This window comes from Cyanistes caeruleus, chromosome 15, assembly GCF_971803275.1.
Source record: "Cyanistes caeruleus chromosome 15, bCyaCae1.hap1.1, whole genome shotgun sequence".
Lineage (NCBI taxonomy): Eukaryota > Metazoa > Chordata > Aves > Passeriformes > Paridae > Cyanistes > Cyanistes caeruleus.
The window spans coordinates 7933644-7951567 of record NC_141715.1 but is presented as its reverse complement, the minus strand read 5'-3'; the positions used below and the strand labels follow the sequence as shown (position 1 = coordinate 7951567).

General features: G+C 42.1%; 1 protein-coding gene and 1 long non-coding RNA gene across 6 annotated transcripts; both read right to left on the bottom strand.

Moving 5' to 3' along the window:
* Positions 1–1679: 1679 nt before the first annotated feature.
* Positions 1680–11588, bottom strand: NME5 (NME/NM23 family member 5). 4 transcript variants are annotated; one of them, XM_086851707.1, is made up of 6 exons: positions 11255–11588; positions 9112–9278; positions 7181–7386; positions 6738–6838; positions 5604–5722; positions 1680–3338 (listed from the first exon to the last, which is right to left on the bottom strand). In XM_086851707.1, the coding sequence occupies exons 1-6, from the start codon at positions 11295–11297 to the stop codon at positions 3267–3269; spliced, it is 708 nt and encodes a 235-aa protein (XP_086707833.1). In that variant the 5' UTR covers positions 11298–11588; the 3' UTR covers positions 1680–3266. The 4 variants fall into 4 exon arrangements, with proteins under 4 accessions (XP_086707833.1, XP_023791778.1, XP_086707836.1 ...); XM_023936010.2 differs by lacking the exon at positions 11255–11588 and adding an exon at positions 10431–10976; XM_086851710.1 differs by lacking the exon at positions 11255–11588 and adding an exon at positions 10439–10592.
* A 449-nt stretch (positions 11589–12037) lies between these two features.
* Positions 12038–17821, bottom strand: LOC111944297 (uncharacterized). 2 transcript variants are annotated; one of them, XR_015276707.1, is made up of 3 exons: positions 17599–17821; positions 13489–13734; positions 12038–12459 (listed from the first exon to the last, which is right to left on the bottom strand). It is a non-coding gene; the product is annotated as an uncharacterized LOC111944297 (long non-coding RNA). The 2 variants fall into 2 exon arrangements; XR_015276706.1 differs by having other exon boundaries at positions 12038–12568; positions 17599–17797.
* Between the last annotated feature and the right edge of the window lie 103 nt (positions 17822–17924).

The following is a 17924-nucleotide window of genomic DNA, read 5'->3' as shown; positions in this document are numbered from 1 at the left end:
CATCCTAAAGCAGCAGGTTTTCCTGTTTCACTAACAGCAGAACCACGAAGCACCTACTTCCTGTGATGGTGCTGGTGATACTGCCATGCTGGTTTGTGCCAAGTCTGCTTGAGTAAAGCAAAGCAGCAGGTAACGAGTGGAGAGGACTGAAGTCCTACTTCCAGTCCAAGGAGAAATCTACTAAAAGGAAACAGCACTGCAAAAACAATTGCAAGTTATCTTTTTATGATTATCTTTTTATGATGTGCAAAAAGTCTTTCCAACAAAATATGATTAATTTCTCCTCTGATTTTGTTTTTTTAAAGGAAATTGAAGAACCACAATATTTTCAGAGGATGAGCTATTGTTGGATACCACCAAAAATAGCCAACACTTACTGTGCAGAAAAACACAAATTATCCTGATCTGACTACTCTGACTGAATGACTGAACACTGACCCTCATCAACTGTTGTTTAAAGGATGGTCAAGATCAATAGCTTAAATGAAGGAAGAAACACAAATCTTCTTTTCGTACATGAGAAAAGCAGGGATTTGCAAATCTCCATGAAACAATCTTAAATCTCCTGAATGACAGTCCCAAGCTCTGACCAGTGACTCATTTCTGAAGCTCGGCACACTGGAATGCTCTGACAGATGCAGGCAATGGGAAATTGCCTTTGATTGGGGCTTCTGCCATCTTTACAGTATGGACAAGATTCCTGGCAGTTTAACTGCTCCTGAAGATAATAAATCCCTTGTGAGACAGGAAGGCTGAACAATCACATACTTCAACACTATCTCAATCTGTTTAGTTCCAAAAACAACTTCCAGCGCAGGTGATAGCAAGCAAATGGTAAGCAAAGTTCCAGGAGGAACTCTGTTGAAAAACCAGAATTATGGGAAACACACTGAACTGCTCATTTTATGGACATAGCTCTATTCCAGCACTCAGGCAGTAAAACTAAAATGAACTCCCTCAAAGTTAAAAATGCCCAGTAAAACTCAATAGGCAAGGTAATTATTTTGACTCGACAGAGGGAGAGGATGGGTTATTCATCCCTACAGAGACTATCTCACCTTGCTGACATTGAATAGAAAGACATCTTTCAGTTAATCTGGGTTTTTTCCCAAAGCTACATTTTCTGTGCTATGGATTGCTAACGCTGGCCAAGCCTGTACCACTCTGGGCAAAATAAAAAACTTAAACACCACAAGAAATGTAGTAGCACATGCCCAAACAGCCTCTCCCGTGGTGTCACAGCTCCCCCCACAGGAGCAGGCTGCTCGGCCACTTCACGTTCCCAGGACTGAACCTCTGCCCAAATCCTACTTATTAATGCAGGTTCCTCAGGACCTCAGCTGTGACATCTGCTGGATCAATACTTGTCCTATGTGTAGGGATAGAATGAGTCAGGATGGTGCCCATGGGATAAAGGCAATTTCTCTCTTTCCACCTTTTTCTGAGGAAAATGGAAGCAAACACCAGTCAGCAACTGAAGGTGTTAGCTCCAACATTAGAGAATAATTCCATGATAGATGAACACCTGCATGACTGAGAATCTATATTGTGTGGGTGGTCAAGGTGACATTTGCAACTTCAGCTGCCTTTGTCCTTTCTCCCACCCCCTGGGTAAGGACCCACCTACTCTCATCCAACATAACACAGCTCTGGCACAAAAGCAAAACTGAGAACTCCAGTAGGAACATAAAGGATGTATTTATTGTCAAACAGTAGAGCATCAAAATAAGCAGGAAAATGTCATAGTAACCAACAAAATACAGGGGAATACCTTGTGAATTCAACAGATTTCAGTTTCTGGCATCTTCAGAAAGGGATTTTTTTTATTTGGCTGACAGGAAACCACAAAGCACAACTCTCCTATAATTGGAGCAATCAGACACATACGGGGATAATATAGGCAAAAAAAAATGGTTGTAAACAGATCTGTATTTCTAAGCATTTCATACTTTTATTCTTCATTATTTGAGGGTTTGGGCTCTATTTTTTCCCTTATCCTAGCAGTCACAAGATTTTTAGGTCTTGGTACTATAGGGACCTGTTCCCAGATGTTTATTATCTGCGCTGGCAATAGTGTTCCACTGAGAGGATAAACAATTCACTTAAAGTTTGATGTTACAGACAAATTACTTCTGTTTCTCATAATTACTCAAATTGGGGAAGCAAGTTTTTTCATGAAACAAATTATGAAATTGCTTGTTTGTTTAGTATTAGTCAAGCATACTCTTATTTTAGAATTATGAAAATTACTGTTTTCTTCATTATAACTAGTCAATCCATAAGATACAAAGCTTGAAGTTAACAAGTACAGCTCTTTGAAGAAAATTAAAAAGCCCCACATCCCCAAAAAGAATTTAGTTACTTCATAAAAGGCAATAGCGTAGGATTAACCCATTGCCTGTGGAAGAGCACTCTTGTGAAATTCTTCAACAGAACACATGAAAGTTTGAGAAAAATGACAGAAATTTGCATACCTTTAAGAGCAGAAGAACACAGAAACACTCTTAAGGTGAGCTGTTCCAACTAAGCACCTTTATTGCAAACATATGTTGGAAGACAACCTTAGTCCTTGACTAAAATACATCTTCATGTTATTTATAGTCACTGAGCTTTTTGCCACCAAGATGGGAAAGGTATTTGAGTATTGAGGTATTAAAGGTATTGAATGTACCTTCAAATGAGTCCTTCAGATTATATTCTGACAAAATACATCAGACTTAAGTGAATCATCTTCAAGAACAACCTTAGCTGGGTGATTTAATTAGCAATTAAAATTCCAAAGTTGCTAATATGCCTCCAGTAATTGTTTTCTACATTATATCCAAGTACCTCCCTTCATTTAGAGTTTATGCTAAAAAACTGGAACACAACCCTTGGCTTCACAAAGCACAGGCCAGGGGGATTTAATTTGATAATCCACACTGCTGCAAATGATTTTGTTTACAGAGCCAAACCAAGAAAAACATGGACAACAGCAATAAGTCACACCCACTCAGAATATTCTTTTTTTTTTTTCTTATCACCCAATGCCATAAATTTATTGTGTAATTGTACATTCACTTTGTCAGTAGAGGAGGTACTAGAACCACTACATCCTGGTTAAGTGTAAGGTTATTTATCCTATGAGGACACAAGTAGTTAAGACAAATGCATTTACTTTAGATAGTATTGGTTATATAGTCAAAGGACACACCAAAAATGACAATACACAGCTGTAACTTGGAATGTGTGAGATGGTTTCCACCAAGCTCTCACTGCCGATGCTCTTACTGAGAGATGTGATATTGTAGTTTAGGTTTATTAGGATTGTGTTCAACCAGCCAGTCAGCAAGCCAAATCTGTGAACAAAAAACCCAAAACCCAAATGTTTTCAGCTTTCTGTTGCTTTCAATTATGTGCATAGGAGAATATTAAAAACATTATTTGAAACCTCTGCTCCAGATATTCTACTGTGCTGCAAAATTAAGACCTTTCAGAAAAAATGAACATGCAAATGACCTGTTTTTTAAAAATATTCTTTTAAATCTTCACTGCTTATATTGCTTTTGAACAATGCACAATGATCTTTAGAAGACAACTTGTCCTGGCATTATCTTTGTGAAAGTGTAAGACCATTAGAGCCATACTTCAAATAATTCAGCCAGCTCTGTTTTGGAATGCAGCTGTACAATATGCATGAAATTGCTTAATGAAATATTACTGCTAATAACATTTAGAGATACCTCATCAAGGAATCATTCACTAAGAGTGCCTGCTTTCTGCACTGAAATCACCTTACAATACCTAAAACTTAAACCCAAAACATGGTTACTTTTTGAAATTCATCTTGTAAGTTTTCCAGCACATGTACTTAAATGAGAATGTGGAGGGCAGGAATGCCTTGAATCCTAATTCCATCTGCCAGTCTGGGCCTGGCCTTAGGCAAATTAACCTTTTGCCTCGATTTCTCCACTTGTAAAGCAAAGTTTTTAACACATCCTTATTTACTTCACAAAGCTGTTGACAACTGGTTTCTGGAATGCTGAGAACAACGAATTTCATACCACACTGTGAAGAGCTGACAGAACAGCAGACAAGGAAGGTAAGCAACACTCTGCTTTAACTACCAGGTATAGAAAGGGTGCTTTGCAAAGGGAGAGGCAAGCAGAGCACTAGGACAGGTAAGAACCCAAGACAGAAAAGGAAAACAAACAAATAAAATATCCCAAAACACAAAACCCCTTAGGAAAACTACTTTGGAAAGAAAGAAACCCTCAAATCATTTGAACCAAATAAATTTATCTTGTATTACTTAAGGAACTGGCTGAGACAACCTCTGTGCTGACAGCAAGTATTTCTGAGTGCACAGATACTTTCTGATGCCTTCTCCAAAAGGAAAGGAAAAAAAAAAAGGATACTGGAAAAAACAAAACATTCCAACAGACTCCCTGTAAGCACCTAGCAGGTAACAAAACTGAAAATCAATAGGCAATATCTATTTCTGAAGCAGTATCAAATCAACATTATTTTCCTTCTGTTACAAGGTCACAGACACTATGGACAATAAAGAAGGTGCAACAGAATGTTTTTAGCAAAGCTACTGATGCCGCTTCATACAGCTTTTTACAAGAAAGGAAGGAAAGCATTGTCTCAATGAAGTTACTGTTAGATTCCTCATAATTGACTACAAAACTGTGCTAAGAATGCAGATTAAGTGGAAACCAAAACAATGAGTTAGAAAGATGGGACTTGCAACAAAAAAAAAAAATCAGTATTTAATAAAGAGAAGACTGAAGGGAAATACTCTTCAAATATGCAATATGTTGCTGAAAAAAAAAAAAAGAGTGATATATTACATTGTCTCCAATGTCTTCTGAGGATAGTAAAAGGGGAAAAGAAAGGTAATGGGCTTAAAATTGGAGCCAGGAGATTTAGGCTATCTTTTAGTGAAAGCTTTTAACAAGTATAATTAAGCACTGAAACAGATTGCCTAGGGAGACTGCAGATTCTCCATCATTTAGAGTGCTAAACCACAGGCCAGACACACATTTGTTAGGAATAGATACAACTGGTTTGGCTTTTGGGCAAAGGAATGGACTTCATCTCTGTTTTCTAGATTTCTATGGTAACAGTGCCATACATACAGATAAAGTAAACAGGTTATACAGCTGGAACAATCAAAGTACATTAAATGTGGCCTCATGGGTATCACATAGTTCACAGGAACACCCCAAGTGATTTTAAGGGTTTTTTTTCTGAAAAATATCCTTTAGAAAAATGCAATGTTGATTATAAATGTGATAATGATGTAAAATCCACCACAACTGCTGGCAAATTGTCACACAGATTAATTATCTGCATGCTTAAATAAGTACTGAAACTTTAAGAACACAAAGATACATTTACCATGTTTTTCCAGATGTAAGAAAACTGATTTTGTTTAAGGACTTAAAACACACTCTTGTTTCATCTCTAACAAACAAATCAACTTCTTGAAACATTAGCTGACAGCTAGAACAGTACAGCTCTTCACCAACAGCGTCGCTCTCCTATAAACAGGGACTTTACTAACAGCAAGTAACTGCATCCCAAAGCTGCCAGCAGCGCTGGGACACTGCACATACCATGGGGTCTGCTGGCTTCTCTTTGCACAGGGCAGTGAGTCCTGCCAGCAGCGTGGGCTTCACATACAGGTTCAGGTAATCCCGAGCTCTTTGTCCAGTGGGAACTGGCTCCAAGATTGCTGCAGGGAGGAACCAAAGGTGTTAGAAAGCAGCCTCTAGAGTGATTAAACACAGCCCTCTTTCAAAGGCTGTTTATATGTGAGCTGCTGTTTTCCTTAGTAAGTTAATGATACACCATGGTTTTATAGCTTCTCCCATAAAGGCAAAGAAACTCCCTAAACTTCTTTACAATGTTCCCAAGCTAATTTTACTAATTATAGTCTATTATGAAAGGGGAAGAAATCAGATCATCTGGGGAAAACCTCAATCCTTGAAGAAGCATTTGGGGTAGAAGAGAAACAAGTGTATCCCCATGTTTAGCACTTTCTTCTTCCAGTGTGAAGCTGGTTTCTGAAGATGCTAAAATCTCACCTTTAGTCCTGCTGTTTGTCAGGGTGGGGAGAAGAGACATGGTTTACACAATAGGTAAGGTCTGTAAGGAACTGCAACATCTTTTATTAAACTCATTGATACAGCTGACAAAAAGTATCACTAGACACCATTGTCTAGCAGTTTCACTTGCATCTTTCTGTCAAAGAGCAAAATACTGTTACATTACAAAACAGATATCCTCTTGCAGACTTTCTAGGTTCTAAGGCCCCTTTCTCTGGCACTTTGGAATTACGCTATCATGTGAGCATCCAGATGCTTTTGAATAGTAATTACTCAGCCTGAATCCAAGAAAAGAGTCAGTCTTCTCAAGTCAACAGGAGTCTCCAAGGCTGACAGTGCCAGAAACACTTGCTGGAGTGTAATAGCTTCCTATTTCTTCTCATTTACCAGCTTTGACTGCTCCAGTTCCTAAAGCAGAGTTTGAAAAGTGGAAGCAATCTCTATAACTACACTGGCTCTTCAGATAGATTTTTGGTAAGCCTTTCATAGCAGAGAATATCAGCTTATACATAAAGAGACCCACAATCCTGTAAAGCAAACAAACCCAACCTCTCATAAATCAATTGTATCTGGAGTCAGAGCAGGACAGGGAAGAACTTCATCCTCCCCAGGACTGGCAATGAACCAACTGTACCATTTTACCTTCTGGAAATATGAATCGAATTTCTTTCTCTGCTGAGGAGGTGTTGAGACTGCCGTGGAGTCCATTCCTCAGCTCATCAGTCCCATAGAGTGCTCTTAAGCTGAAAACAAGGGAAATAACTACTTGAAGGGCAACTGCAAATCCCTTCCAAGTCTCTGCAGCCTGAGAGCACAGAAAAGCAATAGATATGGACAAATTAACAAGACATTGGCTTGATTTTGTTTTAAACATATGAAGTAGCTACATAAAACTTAATGTTCATACACTCAACATTCCCCTTAAAATAGGTGAACTTTGCATACTAAAAAACAACAGTGAAAAGCTGTTGCACAAAACTGAAGAGATAAGAAGTCTGTGTCTGTACAAACAAATCACAAAACTGGTCTCAATCAAAAGAATAACAAAATCCTACTGACTTGCCCAGGGCCAGTCAGTGAGTTACCTGTGAGGGTGAGTTATCCTAGCTCTTAGGCTGTTGCTTGGTCCAAGCAATTCCTTCCAGTATGAGACTGCACAATTTCTAGCAAGTACCATAGCAACTATAGGACCAGAACTCATATAGGCTGTTAAATTAGGAAAAAACACTTTTCCAAATTGTTCTGCGTAGAAGTTGCTACATTGCTCAGGGCTTAATTGGAGCTTCCTTTTCTATAAAGTGTAAAGACAAAAAAAAGAATTAAAATTGTTGCTATATTGAAACAGCTTAGAGCATTAAAAGGCAGGATGGAGTCCTTTCCTTAAGTCATATCTCCAAGGGCAGAACACAGAGTAACTTCTGAAACTTCTCTGATTCACCAGATATGATCCTCCTTGAGATACAGAGTAACAAACAGCAAAAGTTTTCCAAGTTAACTAGGGAAACAGCCCATTTGAGCAAGATGTGATTTTAGCCCAGGCAAACTACATCATTTCCTAACTGCCAGGTGACAAAGCACTATACAGAAAAAGTGAAGAGCATTATAGGGGCAGGGTTTTATTACTCAGCTGCTACAGCTAATGTTCTACTTTTAAACAAGTTTCTCTCGAGCCCACACTGTTAATTATGCAATTGTTCTATTTTTCATTCAGGGCTTTGTGAGTCTCCCAATAGCTGCCTAGCCTGCAGGTGGCCAGGATCAGGACAACTTTGGGAAGTTATCAGTAACCATAGGGCAGTCAAGAAAAAGTTTCTGAAGTGCATTCTTCGAGCTCAAACTTATACAACACAAGAGTTCTATATACTCAGAGTCCTAATAATTTCAGTGCCAAAAGTCATTGCAGATATCAGAAAACTCTACTAATATATTACAATTAAATAAATAAATATTTTTTCTCATCTATTGATACCTACTGAATCAATAGAAACATGGAATGGTTTTGGTTGAAAGGTGTCTTAAAAATCATCTTGTTTCAAACCCTCTGCCAGAGACTGGGACACTTTCCACTGGACTAGGTTGCTCAAATGGGGAGACTACAGCTTCTCTGGGCAACCTGCGCCACGCCTCACCCTCATGGTGAAGATTTTTTTCCCAATATCCCATCTAACCCTGCCCTCTGGCAGTAGGAAGCCATTTTCCCTTGTCCTCCAAGTCCTTTTCCGAAGTCCCTCTCTAGCTCTCTGGAACCCCTTTGGGCACTGGAAGGGGCTCTCAGGTCTCCCTGGTGCCTTTTGCTCTATCAGATGAACACTCCCAGCTCTCCCAGCCTCCCTTCAGAGCAGAGGGGCTCCAGCCCATGGAGCAGCTTCGTGACCTCTTCTGGAGTAGCTCCAAGAGATCCATAAATAAATAAACAAACACAAATAATAAATGCAAATAAATAAAACAACCAGAAAGGCTAAGGAGGAAGTGAAAAAACCAAGATATTACGGGGAGCAGGGGGAGGGGCTCCTGCCGCCCACAGGCGCGAGGGCGCAGCGCCCCCCAGCGGCCGCCCAGACGGTTACATTTAAATATTCATGAGCCTATTTCAATATTTATAAAGTCTATTTACTGTAGGAACAATGGGAACAAAAAATTAGGCTGCAACTGGCCAGCTATCGAATTCAATTAATTCTCTAATATCCACCTGCACACTGCACAAAATCTTGTGAGATCTGAATGACACACTCTCCAAAGAGTTGCCTTGGAAAGTTCACACATCTGCTCCATACATTTGCTAAATCTGAGTTTATTAACAAAGTGTTTTCCTGTGGACAGAAAAATAGTTGATCTGCTCTGTTCCACCCCATGCATCAAAAAGCATCTCCTTACAGAATCTGACAGAAATGTTTGATGACATGAAGAACATGATTTTTGGACACACAAGCTTTTAGTTACTGGCTTGATTGCTAGAAGTTAAATATTTTCCTGACTTATTAACTACAGCTATTTTCTCTGGAACACAGTCTGTTACCTGAATGATGTGGAATCCTGATCGGAGAATGAGATCCTCTATTTCTTCTTCTTTATCAATGATGTCTGGTTTGATGATAGCCAGAGTTCTTTCCACATAAATCTGAGGTTCAGGCATTAAGACCTCCATTTTGGCTTCTAAATTAGAATTCACTTGCACTTTTTGTACTGCAATGACATCAGTACGTGACATTCGGAGTTTGTCTACTGCACAGTCACCTATGGTGACACTCACCATGTACTCCAGGGACAGAGAGGGTCACATCCACCTCACAAAATCCATGTGAGATGCTCTCTGCACTTGGTAGCACTCTGTTCACATTCCCATTTTCAGTGCAGTAGCATTTTGTGGAAAAAAAGGCCAAAATTTAATGTTCTTATTCACTGAGTTGGACAATGTATGAGGAAAGACAGGCGTTATCACACACCTTGGTGTGGGCTTCCTGTGCTCCCACACCCTCCATCCACCACGGGCTCCTTCAAACACCAAATCTGTATCCTCACACATGAGGACTGTGGTGTGGGACTAATGATGTGGAGCTGGTCCACCATAAGCCTCAATAGTTATTTAATTCCAGTATTTATGGGCTCCAGACAAAGTGCTGGTTTTCTGACTGAGCAGATGCACTGGCAAGCTGAGAGGTTGTGTTGTGAGTGGTAAAACTAGTGAGGGGGTTTCCTACAGACCTGTGTCCATTTGTAACCTTCTTTTCACCACAGAATGGTTTGGGTTGGGAGGGACCCTAAAGACCATGCAGGTCCACCCTGCTATGGGCAGGGACACCTTCCACTATCCCAGGTTGCTCCAAGCCTTGTCCAACCTGGCCTGTCCTTGAACACTCACAGGGATGCAGCAACTACAGCCTCACTGGACAACCTGTGCCAAGGCCTCACCATCCTCACAACCAAGAATGGCTTCCCAGTATCCCATCTAATCCTGCCCTCTGTCAGTGGGAAGCCATTCTCCTGTCCTTGTCCCAAGTCCCCCTCCAGCTCTTTTGGAGCCCCTTTAGGCACTAGGAAGGGGGTCGAAGATCTTCATAGAACCTTCTCTTTTCCAGGCTGAACACCCTCAGCTCTCTCAACCTTTTAGAGAGAATTGCGAGCCCAGGATGCTGCGGGGGATCCTGACAGCCTCAGAGAGCTGCACACAATGGCGCCTGTAGCCCTCCCCTCGCCCACCGCCCGCCATGTCCCCAGGCTCCCAGCCCTGGCTTTCTCCATCTGCTATGGACCAGACCCAGACACACACAGCCGACCTAACTGCAAAAACCTGCTCCCTGCTGCAAGGTCCGCTCGTAACCCCCCAAATCCACCTGCCTTGGGGCCCGGCCAGGCTTTGCTATCCCGGCCTCCGGGACTCCGCCGGACCCGCCGCGGTTGCCGCGCGATGGCGGGGCCGGCCCGGGGCACAAGATGGCACCCGCGGGCCTCGGCGGGGCGGGTTAAAGATGGCGGCCGCGAGCGGCGCCGTGATGGCGGCGGAGGTGGAGGGCTCCTCACGGACCGGGAGCGCCGCGGGCTCCCCGCACTCAAGGGGCGGCCGTGGCTGCCCTGGGATGGGCTCTGCGTGTGGTGCGGGAGCAAAGCGGGGAGTGACGTGATCTCCGGGGCTTATTCAAAAATCTCATTTCTCCCACCCAATAAAAGCTTTGTGTCGGTTTCACCTCACGCTCAGAACTGCTGAGGGAGCCATGCGCTCAGAGCAAAAGCTCATGAAGCGACGTAGCGCGATTTATTGGCGGGATGAAAAAAAATAAAGGAAAAGACAGCAGCCCTTCCAGGTCATTTATGAGTGTTTGCGGGGAGGTTTCCTGGGGACGCGCCTGAGCAGCTCCCGGCACACCCGCAGCACTGACCCGAACCACAGCTCTCTAATGGTGGTTCTCAGCACTGCGAGAGAATCACAGCGGCTACCCAGTGCCATTTCACGTTTATGACAAAAATATGTGGAGACAATGATGCAGATGCGGCGATGAAGCAAAACCTTCACCGTTTTGTGCATTAAACCACGATGAGCTGGGCATTAAGCAGAGCTAGGGAGCCGCATTCTCTGGCGATTTTCCCCAAATTTTACCCCCGTGGTGACAATGCGTTTGCTCCCTGCACATCCCTTACTTCCCCGGCTCTCTGGGGGCAGTCACCTTGTAGGAATTGGCTGTCCAGTATCCACTGTCCATCCAACATGACCCGTAGTGGCCGGGGTGGCCCGGTGTCACCTCCCGTCCTTGTTTACCGGAGCTGCCGGGATGGAGGCGGGCCAGCTGGCCCCGCGCTATCGGGGTGTGGGCTGCTGAACGGCCCCGATAACTCCGCCGCCCTGCTCCTCTCTCACCCTACTCCTCGTCCCCTCTCCTCACCGTGTTCTCATAAAACTCTGGGATTTGAAGTGCTGGGAGACCTGGGGCGTGTGGCTGAGTTCAGCCAAAGCTGGACATGGCACTCAAACCCTTGAGGTGACACTGACAAAGGGGCAGAGCGAAAACACAGGTTTGCAGGCTTTAAATTTTAATGGTATCAGACTGAAAGTAGAGGCAAAGGAGAAAAGACAAAAAAACCCCAAGGATTTGGAGCCAGAGGTGCTGACACTATGTGCACTGGTTAGGTGAAGAAATAGCAAATTTACAGCAAAAGCTGTAAGAGAAACCCATTTTGCCTTAATCTTTTTCATGAGTAATGTGAATAATATAAATACAGAAACAAGAAATAAAAATATGCACTTATTTCCTTGCAGCCAATTTCCTTGCAACCAAACAACTGACGTTGTTACCCATATACCTTTAAAAGTACAGGTTCCAAGTGCACAAGACAAATTCGGATATAGGTTTTCCTTCACCAACATAGGCACGTGGCATTGTTTCTTTAACAGAAATACCTTATCCAATATTTCATTTGAAGACACAGTAAACACTGCAACTTCACAGAGATAATGGATAAACATGTTTTATTTTTTAAGAAATACTGATAGAAAGAGTTCACCAGTTTTTTAGTTTAGTTCAGAGTTAATTCAGCAAATTTTCTTTTCAAAGTCAATGAGCACAAGTCTGACAGCCCTTGCTTAAATTTAGCAGTTCAAAGGCTTCCTCTGCCTGCATGAACACTTCAGAATTATTATTACATAAGAAATGTTGAATTTAATATCCGTGTTTCACAGTTAATGTGAATCTCTTGCAGTTCCTTTATTGTGTGGATTTTTTCCCAGCCACCCGGGACATAAATCCCAAAGCATCTTCCTGCGCACCCTGAGGCTGCAGTTTGGCTGGGAGCAGGGCCCTGTGCAGCTCCCTGCCCAGCACCGCTCCTCGGGCTGTGTCACAATTTCTCCTGCTCGCTGTTTCCAGAAGCATTTCTGCGGATGGGCGGAGATGGTCTAATTTTAGTACTGGGAGAATCCTCCTCTCTCCAATGAGCGAGCGGCTGCATCTGGAGCTGCAGCCAATTACCCGGGTTTCCTCCTGCTGCACTTCCCACGATGGTTTAATAATGCAGAAGCACAAATTTAAAGTGGCCCCACATGTTAAGAGAAAATAACATTATGTGCTCCTTAACAAAGCTGTTCTACAGTAGTAGAATCTCAAAGGTTTCCTCTAAAGCCTAGGATTCCATAAACCTGACTTTAAAATAATGTGTTAATATCAGTGTGTTTATTTTCTTTATAGTGTTTGAAATAATATTTCTGATAACTAAAAGGCTGGTCTGAAGCATCTTCCCTAACTTCTGTAGGCCAGGGATGTGCTTTTAGGAAAAGAAACAAAAACAAGAACAAAAAAATTAAACTAAAACAAAAGAGAAAAACCAAACCAAAACAAAAATCCAAACCAAAACAAACAAAAAGGAAAATTATAATTACAATGCAATAAACCATTGTGGTTCTGAACACTTCTCAGGACATAGCCTGTCTGCTGTATCTTATCTGTTAAGCGGTTTAACAAGCCTTAGGTGTCTCACTTATTTTTAGCTGGCATGGAATATAACACCAAAAGATTGTGGCTGCAGGTGCATTTACATCCTAGCAACACCAGATAAGTAACATTTTAAGGAAAAATATTATTTCAGAGCTTTGTCCTCTGATAGTGCAAGAAGGTGCAAAAACTAATGTCTTGTAGACTGTTAAAAAGGAAGTAAAGAAAAACAGAATGATGAAAATAAGCAAAGAAAAGCAAAACAAATAATACCAACTAGTAAAATTGATTAAAAATGAAGCTTGCACATCTTTTAGCTTTGTTTGCATTTTGATGGTTAAGTAGAGAAAAATGGGTTTGTTCCAGTGACAATGTCCTAACTACACACTAACTAAATATACAACTTTCATTCACCATGAGCTCTCTCCTTTATTTCTTTTCATGAACTTTCTTACCTACCCACAGCACCAGCTTACCTTTCCTGCTTGCTCCACCCATGCTTGTTCTTGCAGGGCAGAGTATGTGACGGAAATCCACTGATCAAGGCAACTTCCTCTCCCACATGCCTGCTCTCTCCTCCATTTCTGCCTTCTCACAACTACACAATTCTCCTTCTGCAGCTCATCTGCATGCTTGTAATCCCAGTGAGCTTTTCATTGCTGGTGCTTAACCCTTGTCATGCCTTCCTGTCTGTTTTCCTCTACTTGTTATCTCACCATTTTCTGTAAAGATAAAAGTGATAAAATATTCTCTTCATGCTTCCTCTGTCTACAAGTCTCTAAGTGGCAATAACAAAAAGCTTATCAACATGTCTTCTGTAACTCCATCACTTGCCCTGATAACTTCACCCCATTTCATTTCCTGATCTTCCCCAACCCTCACTCCTTCATTTGCTCACAGCTTTAGTCATTCAGTCTGCTCTGATTCCTAGCACTCACAGAGATAGGCTTGTCTCTTTTACCATTGGAAAAAAAAAGAAAAAAAGAAAAAAAAAAAGCTTTTGGTGGAAGTGCCTCTAGTCACCTCACAGGTTCTTCCAGTCATGTATATTCATCTCTTGCTAGGTTCTACCCTAAATCCCCTTCAAACTTGGTTTTGCTTCCTCTCATCATCTGAAAGCTTCTCAGTCCATCTTAAATCAATCTCTTGTTTGCCCTTCAGTCACATTTAGCATATCTAGCTCATGTCTTAGCTTAGTTTTTGCAGTTATTCTCACTTTTCACTTCTCCAGTCATTGTTTCAGCTTGGCTAGTCCCTTCTTCCCTTGTGCCTGTTTCCTTTTTCTGCAGGAATATTGATGAGCACTGTCCTTGACTCTCCCCCCTTCCCACCTCAACACCCCAATGTACCTTTTGTTTCACCCTGTAAAGACATCCTCTGTTTCCTGTCAGCCCTACAACTGAATTCCACTATTGCCCTTTCAAATAAACACCTTCCTGCTTTATCCCATTGTTGCTCAGGATGAGCGCCTTTTGAACACCTGTAGAGGTTGGGGCTGACAACTTCTTATAAAGCTGTCCTCATCTATATACAGACATTCTATATAAATACTGCATATTGCTCTCAAGCTATCACCTAAACTTTAGAGAAGAAACACTTGCATGTGTTTGCTGCTTAATTGTTCTACACAATGTTTAACCTATTACTGGCTTGGATTATCCCTGAGGCCACCAAGCTCAGAGATAAGTAGTCACTGTCATCCTACCACAATGAAGAAATGAATGTATGAATAAACCAATAAAAATCTTTTATCTAAAAAACTAAAAGAGGCAATTGGTTAAATAAGGCTTTTTTTAAGAAATATTAGCAATGCCTACTTAAAGACATCTTCTATTCATCTTAATTCCATGTAGCATAAGGAATCCTTTTTGCTATACTTATTTTGAGCCATTACATTCAGTCCCATCATGAAAATCTATGGGATTACTTGCATAGTTATTATTATTAATAAAATGTATTTATGTATACTGTGCATAGACTAGCTCAGACAGAAGCTTTCTATAGTGTGGTGTCCGCTGCAGAGCAGGCAATCTGTGACCTGAGATGTTTACAATCATCTTAGACAAGACAGGCATAGGATGTGGGAAAAAGAGAAATTACACCAAGTTTCAAGGCAGTGGATGATATGTTGTTTCTCTCTCTTTTTTTTTTTCTTTTTTAGAAAAGAAGCTAGAAAAATCAACAGAAGGGAAATAATGAGGAAAAGGAGAGGATGACCTATCCAGAAAAGGAAAAAGGAGGTAATGAAGAGAGAGGTATGGCACAAAACTCATATGGACAGACACCAAAGGGTAGGGCTCAGCATAAACTGCAAGTTTGATAGAATAGCAGAATTAGACCCAAGATCAGAAAGCCCATAAGAAAGTAAAATTCAGTGGAATTTCAGTCAGCACCATGAGTAAACATAGCAATTACAGGATTAAAGAATGGCAAACAATGATAGGTTTTCTTTTTCTCAGCAGTAAATGTGTCATATAAGGAGAATTACCACAGAAGATGGTATGTGTGTACTTTTCTTTGATTAATCACAGGCTTTAAGTGGGGAGTGAAAAGCAAGACCAAAACCCATGTCACAGCCCAGAGGAATTCTTTAAAATTTCCTATGGCATGATGGGGCCTGGTGAGACAAAAAATAATCACAATGATCCATATTCTCAAATTTCTCAGTCCTTGATGTCTAGATGGATAAAGAATGACTTTGTTAGTTAGGCCAGTCACAGCTCTCAAACCAGGCTGCTTAGCCAGTCTTCAGCTGCGTTGTTATCCTGCTCTTGGATATGGAACACTAAAGGTTTACTCAAACAGCCATTAACGTGGGGCAACTGGGAATCACAGAGAGCCCTGCCAGCTGGGGCCTGCTGTTCCAAATTCCCAGGATGGGAGATGGAGAGGGACCTGACCAGGAGAAACGGGCAGCTGGAAATGAGCACGGGCTTAAAGAAAGCACTGTTAAGCAGATACAGGAAAACACTTGACAAAGTGCTAGTGCTAGGGCAGGATGAGACAGGTTCAGCAAAGCAAAACAGAAGCGGAGAAATAAAAAGAGAAGAGAAAGTAAAGGGAAATGTATGTAGAAGTCCTGATGAGATGACCATCATTCACATTCTTAGCAAGACTTGATGAAACACAAAACAGATGTTAAGGGCAGTGAATCTTGCAAGAAAATGAAGTTATGACTACATAATCCAAAGCACTCAGGTTATGTCCTCCATCAGCTGAGCCTGACAGACCTTGTGCAAAGAGGTGCAAGTTTCAGTTTACTATCAGGTGCTGATCTGCAAACTTCTAACTTCAGCACGGATGTATTTCTACATTTCTGCCACAGCTGCATACACAAAAGCCAGCAAAAAGAAGGTGGGCAGGGAACTAGGGCAATGGCATTCACCACTTCAGCCATGCAACCTGCAAGCCTCAGTGTGGCCTTGGCTCCCTGTGACTTAAACAAACGTGTAGTATTTTCCCATTAGGCAGGCTATTAGCACAGGGTAAGGGAATGCACTTAGCTGACAGACAGTGGCTTAGATGGTTGTAATCACAAACCACATCTTTTTGGTACAGACCTGAGAGGTTTAAAATCTAAGCCCAAAGCTTCTTGAAAAATCACAAGCCCTCCTGCTGGATGTGGGGTAAGCTCCTCTGATATGGTATAAATTATGATATCTTATAAAAAAATCTTTGCTTCTAATATTCTATTTAAAGTTCAATACAAGAAAACAATAAAAATATATTCTCATAAAGTTGAGCATCTCTATCAGCCAACATCTGCAACCTGTCCTGAGGACATTACAACTTTCAAGTGTACTGGCCCTGCTCTTTCTATAGTTTTTACTGCCCTGACTTCATAGAACACTTTTTTACAAAGTTCAACCTGAAGTTCTGGTTAAGAGTTTGTGCACAGCATACCCTACCCCGTCAGTAGCCTAATGTGAGACTGGCATAGCTAAAGATGAATTCTGACCTACTGTATTTATGATAAGAAGTTTTCTAAAAGGAGCTCAGCTGAAGGACAGTTCATGATCCAGACAAGATCCCAGGCCAGATCACTTAACAAAAGGTTTCATCACTATTTCTATTCACAGGTGACTGTGGGCACTTCTGCATTTTAACAGCGGATGAAAATTGAGCCACGAGCCATATTTGACAGAGGGTGGAGCAATAACGTGTGCACTCATTACTGCAATGAGTTAGGTAATAATTGTTACTTTTTGCCCACAAGCAAAGGGCTTAACTTTTAGGTTTTTTTAAAGATGTGTAAGCTTTACCTGTATATGTAGAAGGCAAAATCTGCCCCTTTGCTATGGACAAATAAGACATTAGCTGTATACCATACAACGTCTGGTTACAAGGCGCAGATGTCTTCTGGACTTCTCACCCACAACTTTGCCAACAAGGTTGACATATCCTTGGGCAAAAGGAATTAAGGCCCGGGCACGTGCTCAGCGCTCCAGCTCCCCGAGTTATGTAATATCCAAATCTAAGTTTAAAAACAACAAACTCTGGCCCCTCTCGGTTGCAAAACCAGCAGAGCTGGAAACATTAAGCAAACCTCTCGTCCTGGAGTAACTGACTCAGCGCCCGTAACACACCTCGAGCTAAACCAGGGCGGCACTCTTAAGTAAATACAGCGCTCCAGCCGCAGGCAGATGTTCCCGTGCGGAACCCGCGGGCCCGGGTCCGCCGCGGCCGAACTGTGGAGCGTGTTGGGAGCGGAGTCCCGGCTCCGATCCCGGCTCCGATCCCGATCCCGCCCGGACCCCGCCGGCGACTCCCGATCCCGCCTCGCCCGCCTCTCCCAGCGCGGCCCTGCCCACCCCGTCAGGGCAGCCAGCAGCGAGAGCGGAACCCCCTGAGCGACAGGCAGTGATGCCCAACCAGAACTCATCTTGTTGCGGTGTGGCGCAGGCTCCGGCGC

What these genes read in the sequence shown, in the direction of transcription:
- NME5 (XM_086851707.1), bottom strand. Translation starts at nt 11,297, where the DNA reads ATGTTGGATGGACAGTGGATACTGGACAGCCAATTCCTACAAG. An exon ending in GGACAGCCAATTCCTACAAG is followed by an intron (nt 9,279 to 11,254) that starts GTGACTGCCCCC and finishes ATGTCATTGCAG; the next exon opens with TACAAAAAGTGCAAGTGAAT. An exon ending in CAGGATTCCACATCATTCAG is followed by an intron (nt 7,387 to 9,111) that starts GTAACAGACTGT and finishes TACACTTTATAG; the next exon opens with AAAAGGAAGCTCCAATTAAG.